The following is a 23,578-nucleotide window of genomic DNA, read 5'->3' on the forward strand; positions in this document are numbered from 1 at the left end:
AGGTCTTGGCGGCCAGGTAGGAGAAGGACCTTCCTCCTGTAGTCGCTCTTCGGATGCGGGGGACGGCGGCGAGGGCGTGGTTGGCTGATCGGAGGTGGCGTTTGGGAGCGTAGAAGTTGACTCGGCTGTTGAGGTAGCTCGGGCCTTGGTCGTGTAGGGCTTTGTGTGCGTGGGTGAGGAGGCGGAAGGTGATTCTCTTGTTGATGGGGAGCCAGTGGAGGTCTCTCAGATGTCCGGAGATGTGGCTGGATCGTGGGATGTCGAGGATGAGTCTGGCTGAGGCGTTTTGGATCCGCTGGAGTCTCTTCTGGAGCTTGGTGGTGGTCCCGGCGTAGAGGGCGTTGCCGTAGTCCAGTCGGCTGGTGACGAGGGCCTGGGTGACGGTCTTCCTGGTCTCTGAGGGGATCCACCAGAAGATCTTCCGTAGCATGCGTAGGATGTTGAAGCACGCCGAGGAGACGCTGTTGACTTGCCTGGTCATGGAGAGGGAGGAGTCCAGGATGAAGCCCAGGTTTCGTGCATGGTCTGTCGGTTTGGGTGCGGTGCCCAGGGCGGGAGGCCACCAGGAGTCGTCCCAGGCGGAGGGTGAAGAGCCCAGGATGAGGACCTCCGTCTTGTCCGAGTTCAGTTTCAGGCGGCTGGTCGTCATCCACTCGGCTACCTCTTTCATCCCTTCGTGCAGGTTGGCTCTGGCGGCGGCGGGGTTGTTGGTCAGTGAGAGGATCAGCTGGGTGTCGTCGGCGTAGGAGATGATGCTGAGGTGGTGTTTGCGTACGATGGCCGCGAGGGGGCTCATGTAGACGTTGAAGAGGGTGGGGCTCAGTGATGATCCTTGGGGCACGCCGCAGATGACTTCGGAGGCCTCTGACTTGTACGGAGGTAGGCGGACTCGCTGTGTTCTTCCGTCGAGGAAGGAGATGATCCATTCCAGCGCCTTGTCCTGGATACCGATGTTGCTGAGGCGCCGTGTTAGGGTGCGGTGGCAGACCGTGTCGAATGCCGCGGAGAGGTCTAGGAGGATGAGGGCCGCTGTTTCTCCATTGTCCATCAGGGCTCGGATGTCATCGGTGGCGGCGATGAGGGCGGTCTCGGTGCTGTGTTTGGCTCGGAAGCCGGACTGTGAGGGGTCGAGGGATCCGTTCGTCTCGAGGAAGGCGGCCATCTTCAGCAGCAGAAGTTCCTCCTTAACAATTTCTCCAGTACATGTTGTTTTGCCAGATCGCTCCATGTTGACAGGGCCCTGTGTTTACAGTTCAAAGCTTTTCTGTCTCAAATCATTTTTCAGGGTGTGCATTCATCCAAGGGAATGAACAAACTACAACAGAGACTGCACAGAGTGCTAAAAATGAAAACCCATATCAGGAAAGAAGATGTTCTGCAACCAATAAGCGATTAGGCAACCCTCTGAATTTCTTAAACAGACTTGGACCTAGCTTGGGCAATGCAGCGGCATGTGTGTTATGTTAATAAATAAAGGCAGTGTTATGCAAGACCTGGAGATCTTGCCAGTTATATATCTGAATATTTAGGGACGCTTTTAAAAGTTTTTTTTTTTTAAAACAAAAGGAAGTCGTACAACAGGTAAAAGATTCAGCACATCCCCAGTGCTGAAAAAGGGGGAATGTGAAGTTACCCCACGTTTGTGAACCATGTCGACTGCTACACTGGTTCGAAATAGCAATTCATAATTGGAAATGCGATTGTAGTCTGGTTTAAATTCCCATGCTCAAAGGATTACCAAAGGAACTTTAAAGCCATTGCAGCACACATGGTAGTTAATCAGCTGGTCATATAGACAACCTATTTGAATTCTAATGCTTTCCTTGAACCAAAAAGTGCCTAGTTGAAAAGCTGACTCGGACGGATATTCATTTTGATCTTTTCGGGCATACCAATGAAGAGAACGAGGTTTACAGTACTTGACTTTATTATGTAGCCTTTGTCAGCACTTCTGACAGTGTGATCGATTTTTGTTGTCCTTTGCCACCTGAAGCTGAAATCTGGTTTTAGCTAGAAGATTTTGAGAAGAAGCAGGAGGGGCGAAGAGATGCAATACTCTCAATCAAAAACAAACAAAAAGGTAGCCAGTATAAACCAAAGCGAGTCAGTTTAAACAAGATAGAAATAACCAAGGGTGGCATGCGATAGCAGCCTGGTGCTCTGTGACTGACCGCAAACCGTGCTCTCTCGGGAAGACAGTGTTTCAGCTATGCTGGCTCTCTACTGTGCTGCTGGGTGAGATCTTCCATCTTTGGGTGCTGCTGGGTCTTCTATAATCTAGTCTCTCTCTAACATGGCGTACTATGAGCCAGGAATATGGGACACAGGGCCGCCAGGGACTGCTTATCGGTGGCCATGTCAGGAGCAGCAGGACAACCCTCTCAGTGAACCAGCAGGTGCGTTAACGAGGCGGCCATCATGGAATGGGACAAGCTGTGAAGCTCCTCAATTGGTGGGATAAACCAGCACCTGCTACAAGAGGTTTTCTGGGATGTCAGTCTACCCTTGTGCACAATGACACCATGCGGATGTAGCCGGGTCCAAATGTTTCAGGGTTCAGGTGGGGGCCTGGAGGGGGAGGGAAGGGGGTTGGGAGTGTCCCGCAGAGGGCTACCCACATGTCCCTGCACAACAGGGCCCCTTAAGTTACTCATAAAATAGTGAACAGCATCTGTTGCGTATTGTTGAGGGCACCAATGGTGATGAGATACACACCAGTGAACTCCATATTTAACTGTGCTTAACGGTTTAAAAAACTGTATAGGCGTGCTCGCTTGTTCTGCGCTACGCCCAATTGCGCTGCAATAATGAACCGACATGAGGGCACCGTGCAGTAGCCGCTCGGCTGCCGCACCAAAGGGAGGCCCGTCTGTGTCCTAACTGCGCCAGGAATGCTGCCGGTTCAAAGTTCGAAATACCTGGTTCTGCCAGAATCACCTACTCCAGAACCCAATTAGACAAGTTACGCCCTACAGATACCCCTGACAAAGGGAATATCCCAAAACGCATTGAGTGATTTTGGAATAAAGTTGTGACATGTGGAAACATGCAATTCTCCTGTGTCTTTATGAATAACATCGTACAAACATGAGAATGAGTAAAATGAATTGATGAAATTAAAAGGTGAAAAAGAAAAGGAGTAAAAATGTAAAAAAGTTGAAGAGTTCTAATTAGATTTATTGGATTCATTCAGGAATGGATTTGGCTGTGCAGCTTGTATGGGGATCAGATGTGGTGACCTCGTGTTGGTTCAGTATTGCTGAGGGCGACGTGCTGCACGAGCATGTGGCCTTGCTTACTTTAATATTGGATCAGTGAGAGGGGCGTGCTCAGCTGCCTCCGGTACCAGTGAAGGCTCGGCGCATGCAGCCTCACGGCGGTCTCCACATGGATTTATAGGTGTATGAGGAAAATGAAAAGGTGTTACCATTTCTAAAGGGTGCCTGCCAGTGGAATCAGATTGAAATAGAGAAAAATGCAGATTAGTCAATGTGTCTCACTCATTGCAGAGTTGGAGACTACTTTGAAACCCTCACTAAGTGCCAAAACACAGATACTCCGCAAAAGGGGCTTCACTGATACCAAAAGGTGAGAACTAATCACACCGTTGCCTAAAGGTGGCTCGCTCAAACAGGATACTGGCAGAAGGGCACCAACCCAAGCCCCAACTTTATGCTGTTTGTTGTCATGACATGTAAAGTAGCCTAGACCCAGCCCTAAAAAGGAGAATGTACCCACCTACATAATTTTAATAAACGTATGGTTTGGAATCCTATCCCAAGCTCAAAATTAACAACTGTGGCTACATACACTACACAGATATCCTTCATATGCTTTTAAAATATTTGCAAGGACAGCATATAGAGGTTTGCAGGTGGCAACACCATCACAAGAAGAACAGTGAATGAAGAAGCCAGCATAAGGTCAAGTATACACTGTTGTCAAAATATCAGGTTGTGCACACAATACATAGCGACATTGGTAAATGTGATGACAAATGTGGGGAACTGAACATTAACTGGGAGGATAACTCATACCCATGCATGTTAGACACCTAGTTATACAAATGTATGGTCTGGTTTTGTGTTCGCGGCATAGGGCAATAGATGCATCTTTCCACAAGTTGTACACTAGGATAACCAAAATCCACTGGTTATGACCAATGGCCACAGTGAGAAGTAGACTGCAATGAGTAGGGCCAGCTAACTTTTAATAATACTTACAACAACAAAAAACTTGCAACTTAAGTCATGCCAGCCCAGCCATTGGTCGACTGCCACAAATTAACATTTAGGCACACAAGATAGTATAGCAAGGAGGAACTTAAGACCGATTCGGGACAGCATGTCAACGGTTAGCAGGTTCACCATGTAAAACTGATCTTCATGATCAGTGTGACCATGTCAGTGAGGTCATTCTAGATAGATATATGCGAGGGAATCACAGCCACTGCCCATTAAAAAGCAAAGCCTATCAACTGCCCTGGTTGCACAGTGTGCTTACTCTCTAAATGTTTGTCACTGCACTCTGACTCAAGTGCTTGCTCTTCCATGGAATAAGTGTTGATGGACCAGACTGCTATCTCAATAGAAAGTCTCCCTGGATGAGCATGATGAGATGTGCTACCGTTACTCTGGCAGCCTTGCATCGGGGGTGCAAGGCTGTGTTCACTGCAGAAGGAGTAATTACATCACAGGTCCTTTCTTCCTGTCCTTACATCAGGAGCATTACATAGCTGGTCCTTTATTCCTGTCTTTACTTCAGTATTCTTACATCCAAGGTAAACGATTAAATTAATGTTTATAGGTATCTAAACCCGTATGTGTGAGAATACACACACACACACACACACACACACACACACACACACACACACACACACACAAATAGAATTACAATATATAGATCTCAGAGTGGCAGTAGCTATATTTAGGGTTACCAGACATGGGAATTACTTAGATTTTTCACCATTAATAACTTTGCTCCCGATGGACGAATCTCAACAAACTTTCAGACCTGTTGCCTTTTCTACATTGGTGAAGTATGGAATAGTTTGCTGTGTTTGTTCAAGGGGCAACAAAGATTAAAGGGGGGTCCCAGAACATTTGGGCACAAAGGCATGTTTCCACAGACTTTGCGTGTAGCGGTCAAACTCCCAGGCACATTTGGATTAAATCTGGCAGAAATACACATTCTGGTGTGCAAATGATCCTTTTGGCACTATAGGTAAGTATTATTTAAGTTATAAGGCATTTTAACGTACTGATATCAGTCGTTGCAGTACTTTGACAGAAGTAGCAATAAAATGTCATTAAGCGATTGGCCTTTACAAAAGTTTAATATTTTTCCCCTACCGATTACCACTTTATTAGAGTGGTAATAGGTAGAGAAAAATATTTACAAGTTTCTACATTTTGTTTTAAATGTACAAAGTACCACTTAGAATAAACAATAAAAAACACTATTACACTATATTTCACAAATATATAGTGCAATACAGTAGATTTTCAATTTTTAACATTTAAAATCTTCAAGGAATAGCCTATGGAGTACTGTGCTTATACCTGAAAATTACAGTGCTACTGAAAATAAAAAATATAAAATGCAGCTCTTCCTAAACTGCTGGAAAGTATATAGAAAATTGTAAATACAGCGGAGTGCAACACAGACGCTTTCAGGACGCAGATTACTCGGTTACTCGGTTACAGAAAGGACGTAACATGGCCCTTGTCATACGGACTGATCTTGGTCTAGACTACAGGAGCAAACTATTCTTATTTCCAGTGACTATACACATCACTACGACCATGATCCAAATGAATCAGAGAGGAATAATCTCAGAAATGTAATATATAGTTAAGAAAGCGACTGGCTTTGACAAACGAACTATACAAATAAAGAGAGAAATGGCCTTGAGGAAGCCTTGCCGGGCGAAACTAGCATCGGCTGACGTTTGTACATGAAATAAAAAAAGTGATAACTGAACTCTCTCCGGATCTAGATTATTGTCTGTGGACTATTTGTATAAATAGCACATATGAAATTTTAGGAATCCCTTTGTTCTAACAAAGTTGAATTGATCAAGGAACTCTAGTGACTTTTTTTCTGGTGTGCTTTGGTGCTTGTGAAAGTAACGAATATGCTACTTACCAGTAAGCATCTGTTCTTGGCATGTAGGGCTGCTGACATTCATATCTGTGCATAGATCGACGCCTAGTGTTGGGTCCGGATCATTGCACATTGTTGTCCTGGAAGAGTCTTTGAAGTATCACGAGATAGGTGGCTCCTCCCCTGGACTACAGTGCGCATGGGCATCGACTCCATCCTCAGATTGTTTTTAGCCATTGTGGCCAAGATGGAGTGGAACTCAGTGAATGATGACCATGCTAGAAGTATGTGTAAATTCTGCAGCTGCTACAGGCGCCGGGGAGGAGGGCGGGCGATATGAATGTCAGCAGCCCTACATGCAAAGAACAGATGCATACTGGTAAGTAGCATATTCCGTTCGAGGCATGTGGGCTGCTGAATTCATATCTGTGCATAGAATACATAGCAGTCCCTCCATTAACGGCGGCTGCCCGTATCAGCTGCAGCAGTTTGGAAAAGTGTTTTTAGAACAGCCTGCCCTACAGCTGCCTGCTGTTTGGAGTGCACATCAGCACAATAATGCTTGGTAAATGTGTGTGTGGTAGACCATGTGGCTGCTCTACATATGTCTTCCAAAGGAATATTTCCAAGGAATGCCATGGAGGCCCCCAACTTTCTAGTGGAGTGGGCCCTCGGTGGAATGGTGAGAGTACGCTTGGCTTTCAGATAGCAGATCTGGATACATTTAACGATCCACCTAGCAATACCAGCCTTGGAAATGGGGTTGCCTTTGTGGTGTGGTGCAAAGGGGACCAAGAGTTGTTTAGTCTTCCTAAAATCCTTGGTCCTATCGATTTAATACATCAGGGCTCTCTTGACGTCAAGGGTGTGGAGCATTCTCTCCGCCAATGACTCGGGATTTTGGAAGAAAACAGGCAATTCAATAGTTTGGTTGATATGGAATTGAGACACAACTTTAGGAAGGAATTTAGGGTTAGTGCGAAGCACTACCCTTTTAAAATGAATTTGAATAAATGGCTCTTGGATAGTCAGTGCTTGCAGTTCACTAACTCGCCGCAGCGATGTAATCGCTATGAGGAAAGCCACTTTCCACGTCAAGAATTGAATCTCGCAGGAATGCAGTGGTTCAAAGGGAGGACCCATCAGCCGGGTGAGGACCACATTGAGGTTCCACTCCGGAGCTGGTGGAGTCCGCGGAGGAATGACTCGTTTGAGTCCTTCTAGAAAGGCCTTAATGGCAGGCACTCTGAAGAGTGAGAGGTGCTGCCTGTTCTGGAGATAAGCAGCCATTGCAGACAGATGTATGCGAATGGAAGCATAGGCCAGATTGCATTTGTACAGATGGAAAAGGTAACAGATGATATTTTGAATAGACGCATCTAGCGGGTTAATGTTGTGGTCTGCACAATAAATGACAAACCGCTTCCATTTCGCCGCATAGCATGCTCTGGTGGTGGGCTTCCTTGCCTCCTGAATGATGTCCATATAGTCCGAAGGCAAGTGCAGGTAGCCAAACTCTAGGACTTCAGGAGCCAGATCGCCAGGTTGAGCTGTTGCAGATCTGGATGCTGAATGTCGCCATGGCTCTGCGTCAGAAGGCTGGGTGTGAGACGTAGCCTCTGATGCGGTACCACGGACAGTTCCAGAAACGTGGTGTACCATGGTTGGCGAGCCCACGTTGGAGCAACCAGGATGAGAGTCATCGAGTACTGTCTGAGTTTGCGTGCCACCAGCGATATCATTGGTGCCGGGGGAAAAGTGTACGCAAATTTGCCTGACCAGTTCATCCATATCGCATTGCCCTGCGACTGTGGGTGTGAGAACCTGGTAGCGGAGCTTTGGCATTTTGCGTTCTCCCTTGTGGCGAACAGGTCTATCTCTGGATGACCCCACCTTTGGAAGTACGGTTGGATAACTGATGGATGTATCTCCCACTCGTGCATCTGGTGGCTGTGCCTGCTGAGCAGGTCCGCCATCTGATTGTCCTTGCCCGGGAGGTGTTCCGCCATGAGGAAGATGGTCCTCTGAATGGCCCGCTTCCACATGCTCTGAGCCAGATGAGACAGCTGCGGAGAGTGTGTTCCTCCCTGCTTCTGAATGTAGTACATGGCTGTCATGTTGTCCGTCCGGATCAACACGACCTTGTTGCACAGATGTACTTTGAAGGCTTTGAGTGCCATAAGTTCGAGAACATTGATGTGCATCTTCCGTTGCTGTTGCGTCCATAGTCCCTGCACTGTGTAATGGAGTACATGAGCTCCCCATCCCTGGAGAGAGGCGTCCGTCGTCAGGATGATCTGTGGCACAGGCTCTTGGAACGGTCGGCCCTTGCAAAGGTTTCGTGGATTCCACCAATGCAGAGAGTTGTATGCCCGACCGCTCACCAACACTAGGTCTTTTAACTGCCCATGAGCCTGAGTCCACTGACGTGCCAAGCACTCCTGAAGCGGGCGCATATGTAGTCTCGCGTGCGGGACTATGGAAATGCAGGAGGCCATCATACCTATCAACTGCATGAACACTTGCTGGAAGAGAGTGTGGAGGTCTGAATCTTTGTATCAGCGATTGAATGCTGCTGACTCTCACTGAATTTGGCTGTGCTGTGGCCGCCAGAGTATTTATAGTCGCACCCAGATACTGCCGTATTTGGGCGGGCTGTAGGTGGGATTTTGGGTAATTCAGTGAGAACCCCAGATCGTGCAGGAGGTGAATGGTGTGGGACATGTGGGCGGCACACTGCTGGGCTGACTTTGCCTGGACAAACCAGTCGTCCAGATAAGGGTAGACGTGGATGTTCCGTCTCCTGAGGTGCGCCGCCACTGTCGCCAGGCACTTTGTGAACACCCTGGGTGCCGTGGTGACACCGAAGGGCAAAACCTTGAACTGGTAGTGCTGGTTTTGGATGGTGAACCGGAGGTATTTCCTGTGTGAAGGGTGCAGTGGAATGTGAAAGTACGCATCCTTTAGGTCTAAAGTTGCGAGAAAATCCCCCTGACTGAGCAACGGGAGCACTTGCTGCAGGGTCAGTATATGGAAGTGCTCCGACAGGATGTAATGGTTGAGTGGCCTGAGGTCCATAATGGGCCGCAGGGATCCGTCCTTCTTTGGTATTAAGAAGTACAGGGAGTAGACCCCAGTGCCTCTTTCTTGCATAGGCACGGGCTCTATTGCTCCTTTTTGCAGCAAAACGGTGACTTCCTGCTGCAATAAGTGCAAATGCTCGGCCGACATAGGACGGTTTCTTGGGGGCATGTTGGGTGGAGTGGATGTTAACTCCAGACAATAACCGTATTGAATATGTTTCCTGACCCACCTGTCTGTGGTGATATACTTCCAGACCGGCAGGAACTGCTGGAGTCTCCCCCCGACCGGTGTGTGGTCGGGGGGCAGTGACAAGGCGTCACTGTTTGCTGGTGGCAGAGGATCTGGAGCTGTTTCCACGACCTCTGCCCTTGGCGCTGTTGCCACGATATCCCCCTTGACTCTTGTTGGTGTATGTGGACTGAGTGTTGTTCTTGTAATACTGCGTGGACTGGGAGAGCTGGCGCCTTGAAACACCCCTAGTGTTTGAGCGACGAAAGGACCCACCCCGAAACTGCTGGGACTGTAAGGCACCCATGGATTTCGCAGTCTCCGTGTCCTTCTTTATTTTTTCTAGGGTGGTGTCAACCTCTGGGCCAAACAGGTGATCTGGGTTGACGGTTTGGTTAAGGATGGTGGTTTGGATCTCTGGCTTAAATCCAGAGATTCTCAGCCAGGCATGTATCCGCAGCATAACACTAGTGTTTATAGCCCTGGCGGCCGTATCAGCCGCGTCCAGAGCACACTTGATAGAAGCGTTGGAGATTAGCTTCCCTTCTTGAATCAACATCTCAGCCTCCTCCTTGTATTCATCAGGCAGGTGTTGCAACAGGGTCTCCAGTGTGTCGTAGTGTGCCCTGTCATAGCGCGCCAGAAGCGCCTGTGTGTTAGAAATACGCCAGATGTTGGCTGCCTGTGCTGCTACCCTCTTCCGAGGCCTCAAAGACCTTGGTTTCTTTGTCTGGAGGAGGAGCATCACCCGTAGTCTGAGAATTAGCCCTCTTCCGGGCGTTCGAGACAACAAGGGAGTCCAGAGGCAACTGGCCTTTGATGTAGGTAGGATCAGTGGGTGCCGACTTGTACTTCTTGTCAATCCTAGGGTTTATCACCCTCGCCCTGGTAGGTTCTTTAAAGATCTCAGCAGCATGCTTTAAAACACCTTTTAGCATAGGCAGAGTCTTAACTGTTTTTTCTGATACCGAGAAGGTATCAAACAGGAAGTCGACATCCACAGGGTCAGCGTGGAGTTGGACGTTGTGATTGTTTGCTGCCCGTTCAATGAGGGCATTAAAAGCTGCAGAGTCTTCTGTAGGAGACGTTTTTGTAGAAAACAGTTGAGGGTCTTGTCCTGATTGAGGGTCCCCCGGGTCACCACCAGCGGCCCAGGGTTCGTTGGTATCCTCAGGGTCTGTATAGACGGGATAACTGTACTCTTCCTCATCATCCCCCTCACCAGCGTCCACGGAGTAAGTGGGTGGGACATTGTGAGTTTGTGGGGAAAGCGGTTCCACCAGAACAGGAGTGGAAGCAGAGTCCCTCTTCTTCTTGAGAGGGATCTTGTAAGACTCCATTGGTCGTTGAGGGGCGATTTTCCGCTTGTGGAGGGAAAGCCTGCCCGTTTCGGCATCGATGAAGTGTTCCTGATGCTCTTCCACTGAAGGTCGTCGAGGATGTGGGTCGGGGACCACCGCTGACTACTTCGGCGCCGATGAGAGCTTCTCGGGCACGCTGACGACTGCCTTGGGAGCGAAAGCCTTCGGCACCGTTTTCGGTGGCAACGTGAAATGGATGGCCGTGGACGCCTTCAATGGTTTCTCCACCGGTTTCGTCGGTGCAGGATCCTTCGGACCGGCCGACGCGGTTCAGTCCCTGATGCGCTGCAGGGAGTCCGTCACCTTCTTGGTGAACGCGGCGGATGGGCGCGCCGGTTCAGTGGAATCCCTAGAGGCCACACCTGGAGTCGACTCTCGGGGTGCCGTGCCCTTGGCCTTGTCCTGGTGACGCGGAGTCGCAGGAACCTTCGGGTCATCCAGTAATTTATTCGGGTCACCGAGGGCCTTCTTCGGATTGCATATAGCCTTCTTCGGGTCGCTGAGGCTTTTGCCGACGTCGACCGTCTTCGGCGCCGACGCGCTCTACTCGACCACCTTGACTTTAGTCTTCGGCGTGGTAGACTTTGTCTCGACGCCCTTGACATGAGCCTTCGGCTCGACGACCACCTTCGGCTTCTTCGGCGCCAAGGGCTCCGAGGCTTTGGAGCCGACCAAAGCGATGCGCACTTTCGGTTTCGAGGATGGCACCTGCGCAGGGTCTGGAGTCGAACCCGTAGGTTTCACTTTTGGTTTCGATTTTCCAGGGTTGGCTCGGCAGCTATGTCCGTGGCCGAGCCCGAAGGTGGGGCCGCAGAACCCATAGTAAGATCTTGGGTAAGGCCCGAAGGCGATCCCTCGACCTGAGCCTCATGAATAGGGACGGCCCCAGAGTCCGTTTGAGGAAGCTCCTCATCCGAGCTGTCCTCCATGGCCCCGAGGGCCCCGTCGTCGTCTCCTACCTCTTCGACGACTTCTTCGGCCTCGAACATCTCTGCATCCGCGTCGTAGTCGTAGTCGACGTCCGACGCGGGGTTCGACTCAGAAACGTCCTGGATAGATTTGTCCTAGACATACCCCGCATCGAAGATGTCCACAGGCGCCGGTGCAGCATGCTGGGCCTCCTGGCGCGCTGCTCGTCGAAGCTTAAGCGTCTTCTTGGACCTGAAGCGTGAAAAAGCCATACACTTGGCTTCATCGTGGTACGGCGACAGACACTTGTTGCACACCGGGTGGACGTCTATGTGGGGATACTTAGAGTTGCAGACCAGACATCTCATGAATGGACTCCGGTCCATGATGTAAGGTCGATAGGTCTGGAGCGTCGACTGGGCCTTCCGTGCCGAGAGCACGTGGGTGTCGAGAATCCGGCTCTGAACCGAGCAGGAAGAAAACTAAGCCCGAACGCAAGACTATACCGACGTAATAAACTAAAGACCTTTTGGTCTCAAGAAAGTTTTATCGATTCCGACTAGAGGGAACCCAAAGACATCCGAACCCAATGGCGGAAAAAAGACAATCTGAGGATGGAGTCGATGCCCATGCGCACTGTAGTCCAGGGGAGGAGCCACCTATCTTGTGATACTTCGAAGACTCTTCCAGGACAACAATGTGCAATCATCCGGACCCAACACTAGGCGGCGATCTATGCACAGATATGAATTCAGCAGCCCACATGCCTCGAACATACATTTCCATAACTAGTAACGGTTGTATAATGTGGTAATAGGTAGGGAAAAAATATACAACTTAATATTTACCTATATACAAGGCCCTAACCCAGAACACAGCGAAAACGTGCTGAAAACTATATGGCTGCCCTGTACTCTTTGTAAAGACAGCAATCAGCCTAAGAAGGACTAAACCTGAAGGGCTGAAGGGGTGACTTCACTTTGCTGACAGTAAACCCTAGGTTTTGCAATAGGTCTAGGGTAGCCAAATAGTTACACTGGGAAGCTTTTTTTTCACAACGTGAATGTTTTGAAGTCTTTTATTACAAAGAACATCTCATAAGAAAAGATTCAATTGAAAGAAACATGGATGAATTCAGCATTAAGTTGTCCAACCAAAAATCATAAAAGAATTGAAATGCATCATAGTAAGGTTTGCTAAACAACTTTATGGTGTACTTAATATAAACAATGTCACATGTGGCTGTTTAAATCACAGCCAAGTGACCCTATGTCAACTGGGTGGCAGTTTGATGAACTTACCAGTAGTCATTGCCTGGTTAGAAGAAATGCAGGCCATAGTCACTGTGTGGGCTGGAGTCTTGTCAGAGAAGCCCGCTCCGAGGGCAGCCTAATGAAAGATGTTACAAGCAAGACAGGATTACAATGCGTTTCAGAGATTCACAAAATGCATCCTACTCCTAAGCATGGGCGAATTTTGCGGATCTCGCGTTCGCGAATTTTGCGGATTCGCAATCCGCAAAATCCGCGAATTCGCGGATTTTTTTTTTTTTTTGTGTTCGCCCGTGTTTCTGCCAGTTCGCGAGGGTTTTTACAATTTCGCAATTTGCGAACTTACCTGTCGGGTCGCAAGTTTCGCGAACTTGTTGTTTCTACGTGTCCAGCCTGTTTGGGACACTCTTCTTCATCACTGCCACTCTCTGTCACCACTGCCACTCTCTGACTACTCATGCCACCCTCTGGCCCACCCATGCCACCCTCTGTTTCATCACCACACCCTCTGGTTGTCCAGTGTACATTATTTTCGGCAAAGCAAAGCACACCTTCCCTGCCTCAAGTGACCTGAATTAATTTGGGGCTGATTAATGTGTCACAGAATATTTTTTTAGCTGGCACCTGTTTCCTTAGTGCGCCCTGATTAGTGATCTTTTGCACTTGCTAAGTGCTTTCATTGTTGCAAAATTAGTTACAACACCTGCCCTGCCCCAACTGACAATAATGAATTAGGGGCTGATTAATGGATTTTAACTTCCAGCCTGGCTCCTGCTTGTCTCCCTTAGCTGTAATTCAGGACCTTTGTGGCATATGTGTAACTATTCTGAGGTTCAGAGCAGGGTCACATAATAGTTTCAACTGGCAACTGAACTCTGGAGGGGCCCCTCAGGAAGCACTACAGGAAATGGCTACTAATGATGAGCCTGAACTTTTGAACCTGGTAAGTAGTTACTTTCAGTTTTGCTAAAATCGTATTTCTGCAATTTTGCACTTATTCGCGGGGCGCGAACTCACGCGAACAGTGCGAGCAGTGCGAGCAAAATCCGCTGCTCGCGGATTTTGCGGGAGATTCGCGAATCTCGCGGATTGCGAATTTCCCGAAAATCCGCAAAATCCGCGAGCGGAACGGATTTTCCGCCCACACCTACCTACTCCTCTGCAAGTCTGGCCTATTCAGTAGAAAGTAAAGTACTAGCATTATAGTTTAAAGGTGTGATCTCTTGCATCTCTTCCAGAAACTGGGGTCTTACAAGTTCATTAAAAAATATTTTACAGTGGAAGTTGAAGTGGAAAAAAAGGTCTATGCAGAATGAAAGTAAAAGATAAAGTGTTGGATGTTTAAAAGCCTGTTTGCACTCTTATTCACAAAATCAGTCTTGACAGTAAAAAGATGCTTTTTATTTTCTCAAAGACTTGTTTCACTATACTTTGTTTCAACAATTGAAGTAAAAAGTACAACACATTTAACATGACGTGAAAACAGAAGAAATGAAGGAGCAGAAGAAAGTTAGGCTATAGGTACTATATCAAAAACAAATCCTTGCAAAAAATCCCGACAAAATGCATGAACATATCCCAGTAAAAGCACCTGGAAAAAAAAAAAAAAAAAAAAAAAAAAAAAAAAAAAGGATGCCAGTATGAACACATGGTTTCAAAACAGAACTACAACTTGCTGGTTTCAAAACAAATTCTCATACAACTCTTGATCTATATAAAAGTACTTCTGCAATATACCAGTATCATTCAAGTGGCAGCTTCTCCAAAATTCAGATCAAATCCACAGTTGAAGAGAAGTGATGCAATCTGTTCTTCTGTTTCAATAAACGACACCTGTTTTTTCTGACAGTAACCATTTTGAAGCAGAACTGAGCTATAGAAATAATATGAAAGCACTGATCTATGGTTCAATGTTTTCCTATACAGTGGACTTTCTTTGTGCCCGGAGATTAAAGGAAGGAGCTGCATAAATGTAGAATGGGTCACATAGCTCTCAACAGTCTACCCACTTATTGCTCTTCTGGACGCATGTGCTGCCTTTCCAAAAGCCAGTCTAAGTAAAAATCCAAGACGCCTATGTGCCACAATTGCATCTTTAATGGTCATGTCCACAAAGGCCACTGAAAAGAACAGTTTCAATGAAATGAAACTGGAATACCTGGCCGCCAAACTCAAAAGAGCCGGCCAGTCCAGAAACCTCAGGAGCTCCAACACTCTGCTACTCATCCCGCTGAAATCTCGCAAGCAAAAAAACGCGACAAAATAGTTTGCCGGAAACTCCCCCAAAATCTGGAACTCCACCCCACCCCACATCCTCCAGCAGAACGATCCCCCTCATTTCCTAAGTTCAAAAATCTGCTCAAAATCCTCTTCCTCGACCGCTCTCGAACAAACCGATAGAAGCAGAGGATGCACCCTAGCCTGCACGCTTTCTAACTTTAAATTTTGACCAGTGACACGGACTCGAAACAAGAAAACTTTCTGGACACTCGTCATGTGTGAACAAAGAAACTTTTTGGGACACAGTCTTGTTTGAACTTCACCCTCCATGCCCGTCCACGCGACTGCGCCTTTGTTCGCCCATTACCCAGCTTGATCCCCATGTTTGACTTAACTCTGTACTGCCTATTTGCACATAATTTACTTGATGTAAAGCGCTCCGATACCCTCGGGTCCAGCTAGTGCTATATAAAACTCCTAAAATAAAAAATACAACCAACTACACAAAAGAACACCGATCTGTCGAAGGAGACTTGGGAGGGTTTGGGTTAGAGTGAAGACTTGACTGTCAACAAAAAAAAGGCCTACAAACCATCAGTACCTATTACAGTTGGACATGGGTTCCATAGAAATAGAATCAAGTTATCAGAAGATGGGATCATATGAAGACTCTTTGAAGTGGTAAAGGAGTAGCTACATTCCAGGATTACAAAGAAAGAATCTATAGCCCATATCCACCACTTTTTCAAAGAAATACAGCTTCCTTACTGTCAGGGACCTCATGGACATCTTGCGGTCACATCTATCAAGCAAAATTAAAAGGCTACTACTGTAGCCAAAATCAATTCCTTGTCTTGTACCCTAATAACTAGCATCCTACTGGCGCCACAGGAAAAGAGAGCGAGTAATAGGAGAAGCGGGACGAAGACTGAGAGCGGGAGACAGCTTTCCTGTACTTGTTAGGTTACTTCTGAAACATTTTGCAGTCCCAATGAGGACTTTGCAGCCTGCAATGTACACATTAAATATTTGCTACAACCAAACTTTTTTCAGTTGGGATAGTCTTATACATTCAATGTCCCCAAACCAATTCAGCTCTTTGATAGACTTTTTTTGATTGCCCAATGTGGACACAATGTGAAAGAAGCTTTAGGATTTTGAAAGATTACGTAAATAATACCTACATGAACCAACCATCCGGGAAGTGTTTCCGGTAGAAAACAAACATCACCTTTCTTTATGGTTGTGGATTCTCCCTCGGCCGTCACCTACCCAGCCGGATTTTGGGCAGACTTTCCTTTGTCTCTGTCGTTTCCCCCCTCCCAACCTTTCACCCCACCCCCTTCACCCTCTACACTCCCTTCTTTCTGTTGAGACCTAGCCATTTGACCGATGCCTGGTGGACCTACCTGATAGCTGAAGATGAGATGGACTGAGGATTCCCCCTCGGCCGTCACCTACCCAGCCGGACCTTGGCCGTGGACAAACTTTCCCTTCGTCTCTCTGCTGTATCTATACACTACCCCTTTTGCCCTCACCCCCTTTCCATTCCTCCCCCCATTTTCCTTTTCTTCTATGCTCATAAAAAGTTTTTTCTGGTATCTTTTGTAACTATTTTCCCCTTGTCTCTACGTCCTGCCTTCCTCCTACCCCTTTACCCTATCCCCTTACCCTTCCTGCTCCATTCACCTTGTTCCCCTATGTTCTGGTTGATCATTATGTAACTTTTAACTGATTTAATAACATTATTGTCCCTTATGTAAAGTGCTCTGATTCCATCGGGTCTAGCCAGCGCTATATAATAACTAATTAATTAAATGTGTTCCCATTTAGTACTCTTTCTTCCTTTGTCTACCTCCCTAGCTCCTATCCTCTCTCCCCTGAATCTCTCACCTTACCTGCTAGTCTGCCTAGCCCCCTGTCCTTTGTGCCCTTTGACTAAGCACTCCTTCTCCCCTTGTTGGGGAAAGATCCAATGTTTATAATCTGGAGTCTCAGCGTACCCGCTGAGAGAGTCCACTGCGCCAAGGGAGCCACTCACAGCTGAGGTATGGTATGGCACCCCTTGCCAAAGCACTCCCTCTCCCCATTTTTGGGAAGGATCCAGTATGTATGCCTGGAGTCTGAGACCCCTCAGAGTCCACTGCGTTAAGAGAGCCTTCTGCAACACAGATAGGGAAGTGATACCACTTCCCCTGGGATCACAGCTTACTGGAATTTGGACGTTGCTTTGACTAGTCTACCGGTTTGTGTCCCCGTCACACTTCCCCCTCCTCTTTCCTTGCGATGTCCTTCACACTCCCTTCCTCTTTCCAGTCTTCATTACCCATCTACTTCCCCAGCTCCTTCCCCCCTCCCCTGAATCTTTCCCCTTGCTTGCTTTTCCCCTTTCGTATTTGTGCTTATTGTTCATCTTGACCTTACAAGTAACTGTTGCCATGCTCTAATAACTGTGTAACGTTGTAACCTGTAACTACGATCTGATGCTCATGTAAAGCGCTCCGATACCTCCAGGTCTAGCCAGCAATATATAAAACCTTTAAAATAAATAAAATAAAATATGGTTCTCAAATGTTATCCCAAGTGTTTAAAGGTCAAAGCCAAGCTCTTAAGGCAAATCAAAAGGTGCACAATCCGACCTGATGCAGTAGAACAGGTAGGATTCCAGTAATAGGTTACTTTTGCTCCCCTGAACCTTTTACAGAGAGGGTATTAGAAAGAGCCAAACAGCCATGGCCATTTCTAATCCGCCCACATCATCTCTCATATCCATTAAGAGAGAGCGACAGAGAATGAAGGGGCCTGGTTCGGCTTTATAAAGCAGGTAATGGCTAAAAAGCCAATATTCATAGGCTTTTCTCCATTTCGCAGCCAGCCCAACACTGTTCTGAACCTAGTTATCTGGCATGCTAAGCACCTACAAATGAAAGTGATTATTAACCTCTACATGCTTCCCAATGAAGTATTGAACAAGAAAAATAATGCAGAACATTGGGAGTAAATCTTCCTGGCAATCAGAAAACCAAATCATTTATCAGGGAGTAGGGCAAAGAGTTGCATTACCGAAAAACTCATCTTAGTCTAGATCTCACACACTGCACTATCTGCAAACTACTGCCATGAAGCTGTGCCAAGAGGTTTCAAATCAGAATATTAGCCCTGACCTCCACTTTCAGGTACTGTATCTGAAGCAAAATACAAATATAAGTCATAGACACAGGCATCTCATGGCAGATATATCGAAGGAAGGAAAGCCTGGACAGGTGAAGACACACTAACTCCAGTGCAAAACACCCTACAGGCTATATTTGTAGGCTCATAATCTCTGCAGAAGAAATTAGAACTTAGTTTAACAAATTACAGTCCTTGATTAGTGCTGAATGGAAGGGGCAGGTGTTTGGGCTCTGCCACACACTGCTGCGTTCTGAGAGGCAGTTGCTGAGAGGCTAAGCAATCGATTGGGGGGCAGGATTCTCTCCAACATCCCATGACTAGACCATTTATATGTACTTTAACTTTGAAAACCTGCAGAACACAGGAAAACAAAGTGTCAGAATTCCTCAATCCTTCCTCCAGCTTTCTAGTTTATTGAAGTTGAACATAGTGTTCATTACCCAATGTATACTATAATCAACTGCACAATTAAAGTACCTCTGAACAAAGCCATGATCACAGGTCTGGGGAGCAGATGTCAAAGCCGCATGACCCACTGTTAACACAATTCTCACTGAAGTCTCCCCATCGGTTGACAATATAACTTTGGACAATTGATTTGAGGGAGAAATGGAAGACAAGACTTACTTCAGTACATTTGTACATCTTTAAATAAATATTTCACTCAGAATTTGAATTCAGAGATATGTGGGATGATGTAAATATTTTAAAGGCAATTTGTTTGCAATCAATTAGACCTAGATGCCAGATAAGGGTAAAGCTTGATTTGTCTATGGCTCTCAAAACTGCTAGGTGCAATACCAAACCATTCGCTTCCCTTTCTCCCTCAACTACTGAACTGTTACTGACAAGCAAAGCAAGGATTGAGCAGTAGTCATGGGTGAACCATACATAAGAAAAAAAGAAAGAAAAATAAATTACCTGTTGCTAGGTTTGGCTACATTTCCCCCTACTCTAGTAAAAACGAGTTCAAAACAACCCAGTCTTCAGATACCTCCTTCCACGCCCCTATGCGTTTCTCTTTCACAGAGGTCACCAGTAATCCTCTCAGATGGATGGCAGAAACACGGACTGTTGCAAAGCAGCACACTCTAAGCCTGGCACATTTAGGCAGCATACTCTCTTGCTTTCCATTAGTCACTACCTCAGTGGACAAGTCTAAGAAAGCAAAAGGTGGACACCGCATTATGCACCTCTTTCCAACTTTCTTCATTTCCAAGTGTTACTTAAAATTATAATTCATTTTTTTACCTACAAAACAACTTTCAGTAAATGCACACCAGTGCCAATCCAAAACAGTGTTTCACCCACCTCGCGTGCAACATTGCTGGTTTTCACTTCCATTATGACAGTGCCATACACAATGTGATCCACTACTTCCTTTGGAATGGCTGTGCGGTCTAGCAAACCTCTGATATTGGAACAGACAAAAAAAACATGCAATCAACAGCAAAGAAAGTCCAGTTCAGCTATGAAGAGCAATCAATCATTGAAGCTACAACTGAATTTAGAGTTGGTCTGGCAGGCCACATTGATATATATTCACAGACCTGTAAAGAAACTAAAGTCTCCTGTGGGACACCCACCGTGACCAAGAGAAAGTAATACTAGGATGCCTGCAAATATAGTTAGTTAGCTCATTGAGAACAAAAGAACTATGCAAAACGTTGTGTTGCAGAACTGCACAGTTTATATTTCAAGACAGCAGTACCAGCTTACAGTACCAACCTTCAGCAAGGCCAGCCCAGGTCTGCGCTTCTGAACCTAGTGTACGTTAGATTTGGATCAATCACATGTTTTCATTGGGGCAAATCATTTGTCCCGCTCAGCATTGACAAAAGAAAGGAGGACTGAATGGTAGGATGAGACCACTTGACAAATATGCAATCATTCATGGGTCACAGGGCGCCAACTCTCATACAGGTACACAAAACTGCAGCCAAGATGCAGAATGTATACAAAAGCAAGTAGCACAGATAGCACATGGTCCCTTACATAAAAAAAGTGGAGTAAGTTTATAGGGAATTATTCCCAAATATTGGCATACCCATGGAGAGGTGATTAATTTAAAAAACAAAGCCTGGCACCATTTCAAACAAACAGAACAATAATAACAGTGGCTGAAAAAAAAACGTGTACCCAAAGCATCCGAAACGCCCTGAGCCAGGGCAGGATCCTAACAGAGGACAAACTCTGCTGGCTGATTCTTCAGATGCCTTTCCCCACTCATAAATACTTACTGCAGAGCTGTTCTTGCCAAGTCATGAGGCATCAAGTCTGCATAGCTGCAAGAAGAAGTATGAAAGCGTCAAACACATAATTACAACAGAGCAAGACAAGTCTACAAAGGCTACAGAACGGAGAAAGTGAATTAACCTATATATGTTCCTTAAAGCAGGGAAGTGGATTAGTTTAAAAAATTTACTTGTCCAGGGGACAACACACCACAGAAATCTACTTGTCCAGCACAGAAATCCACTTGCCCGGCCTATTGCTTAAATCAAACCAGATGAGCTTCTAAAGAAAGTGTCTACTCCTTATAGTGGAGACTATGGCACTGTTGACTTAAGACAGTGACTCTTGATTGGGATAACTATGCATTATAAATGTCCTTGATGTGCATGTACTGGGAAAAAAATTATATGACAATATACATTTTGCATTCGGTATTGGCAAACAAAATACAGTAAACATTTTAGACCCAAGCTGATCTCTACAACACAGCTGTGATCCAGTCCTATGTCCGAGATGGACATAAATGTTATACTTCAGTGTGCCTCAAGCAGAGCTAGGTTTTCTTCAGCAGAACAAAGGGTGGTTTTTCCAATTCATCAGTGAAGGGCAGGAGTCAGAACGCCTTTCTGCAGATTTCAGTCCAATTAACATCAAAGCATCATCACAAATGATGTGAAAGATTTTCATTTAGGCGACTGTGGCATTGCAACACATAATGGTAATAAATAAAGCATTTGGACCTGGGCCCACGGCTGAGCAAGCCGCCAGGGAGGGAGGCTCACGCTTATACCCAAGTTATGGCAGTCTTACGAGCAGTCTCAAAGAGAGCACACCATTAAACTTAGTGAGGCATCAGTAGGCTCTTCAACAAAACTCAATTTCTGTTACAGAGGCACAAAAAAGATTTCCAAGTCTTGCCATAGGAAAAAGCGGATTGAAAATGTTGGGAGGCTTCAGTAGATAGCAGAAACATTGACCATACCTTTGTTAACTGGGTAAAACTAACACGATTACAGGTTGTGAAGCAGCAGTGGCGACACAGAAAATGACTAAACTGATGCAAGTAGCTGGTATCAGGGTAAAGGATATGAAAATCCTCTTGTAAATCTACTCAGTCCCGGAGGATTCTGATGAGCCATGATACAAATAACAAGGAATTTGGTCTATGAAAATGCATTCGTACGCTCATGATGAACTGCTGAATAAATCCTGTGTTATAAATAAGGACCACATATCAGAAGAATGAATTATGCGCCATCAGTATGGGCAATATATATCGTAATATAAATCAGCACTTTGAGAACAGTTGTAGTTGGAACGGTGATCTTTCTCCAGTAATGGATACCACAGTGCCGTGGCAGAAGAACACTTCTGCAGCACATTAAACAAAAGATTCCACCTGAGGGAAAGCTGTAAAATTAGTCTGCATGGACAACTCAATGTTTTAGTAGGCTCCTTGAAGGAGTGGTCAGCCTTTACCATAACCGTCATTCTCCAGTGACAAGTAGTCTCCCGTGTAACAAAGTACAGATGACTGTCTCCACGTCAGACATTAGACAAAGAACAATTGATATTTATTTGATCTACTTTTAAAGGAATCAATCAGGGATCATGTCTGCAGAGTGGTCTGTCCCAAACTTCACTTGCTCACCTATAAGTTATCAAGAAATCGACGCGAGACTGGCATTTTTTTAAATTAAATACACTATGGTTTAGGCAGGAGCCCAGTAAGAAGAATGAAGAAGGTGGCTAGTAGAAGAAATCTATCAAAAAAGCATAAATGATCTGTATCCTCAAAATATTCCTCAGCTGTTGAGTGGAGATGGATTGAGAGGATGCTGGGGCATGTTGTAGGCCTGGATTTAGGGAAGGCAAGGCGAAGGAGAGACCAACCATACATAGGGGCTTGTGAATCAGTTTTACATTGTGCTTCGCACTTCAGAAGACAGGGTTGCTCAAAGGAAAGAAGGATATGTGATTGCATATGTAAGACACCAACAGCAGCTTTATGAAAGAGTGGTGTGGTGAAGGGTATGGAGATAATATGGGGCGAGGAAGAGATGATGTTTTAGGGCATTTATAAGAAAGGAAAAGGCACAGCAAAGTAGTTGGGTTGGAGGTGACAGTTATAGCCCGTCAGAGCCTGTGTCTAGTGAAATAGACCCGATGGAGATAGTTGAATTGTAGGAGTCGGAGGCGTGCAGCGATAGCAGCGCCACGTGGGGACTCCACGGCCTCGGCCTAATCATGGTCATCTGTGGGGCCTAGTTCTTGTTGCCAGGCGTCCTGTGCTGTGTGTAGTGGGGCTATTAGTAACAAGTTTTTGGTATATCTTGATAATTTTATGGTAGCTTGAGTCCCCCATAAAGACCTTAGCCTCAATGGGATTAAATTCGGGTAGGTCTTCTTGATGGGCAACGTAGGGGGAGAATGAATGGCGGAATTGGAGGTATTTATAAAACAGTGAGCGGGGCATGTCATTATGTTTGGAGCTCGACCATGCAGAACTTCCCCCACAGTAGAGATACCGATGGCCTCCCAGACCCCGAACCCGGACAACATAGTTAACTGTGGTAAAAGGCCGTTGCGCCAAAGGGGGTCCTCTTTTGTCAGTCTACCCCACTAGGCTCAGTGTTTGCCTCCAAATCAAAAATACCGTCCTAGTTGCTGCCGGCAACATTTTGAGCATTGGACCCGAATATAGGATCGAATGTAATGACAAAGTGACCATTAACCAAATTTCGACTGCATAAGCTGGATTTAGTCTGTCCCCATACCACCAGTAGTTAAGGATAAGAAGGTGTGAAGTAGCAAGGTATGCCTGGAGTCGCCATACCACCTCAGTATGTGGACTGAAAACAGGTTCTTAGGGCTACCCGTGCTGAGCCCCACCTCAGAGGAAGTGACAGAGAATTGCATTCATTTGTCCAGGTGGTGGGTATTGGATAAGGGTGATTTTGAAGTTGATCGAGGAGGGAAACCATTTTG

At 46.2% G+C, this 23,578-nt stretch overlaps 1 protein-coding gene across 1 annotated transcript in view; it reads right to left on the minus strand.

Annotated features, from left to right (window-relative positions):
- The window catches only part of HADHB (hydroxyacyl-CoA dehydrogenase trifunctional multienzyme complex subunit beta), a 147,903-nt gene that overhangs the window by 53,233 nt on the left and 71,092 nt on the right, over positions 1-23,578 (minus strand). The window contains exons 5-7 of the mRNA XM_086928100.1: positions 20,596-20,640; positions 19,667-19,766; positions 12,992-13,079 (exon numbers count right to left, since the gene is read on the minus strand). Of these exons, the coding sequence (XP_086784226.1) occupies positions 12,992-13,079; positions 19,667-19,766; positions 20,596-20,640 (233 nt within the window). The remainder of the gene's footprint in view (positions 1-12,991; positions 13,080-19,666; positions 19,767-20,595; positions 20,641-23,578) is intronic.

Source organism: Lissotriton vulgaris, chromosome 6 (genome assembly GCF_964263255.1).
Source record: "Lissotriton vulgaris chromosome 6, aLisVul1.2, whole genome shotgun sequence".
NCBI classification, from domain to species: Eukaryota; Metazoa; Chordata; class Amphibia; order Caudata; family Salamandridae; genus Lissotriton; species Lissotriton vulgaris.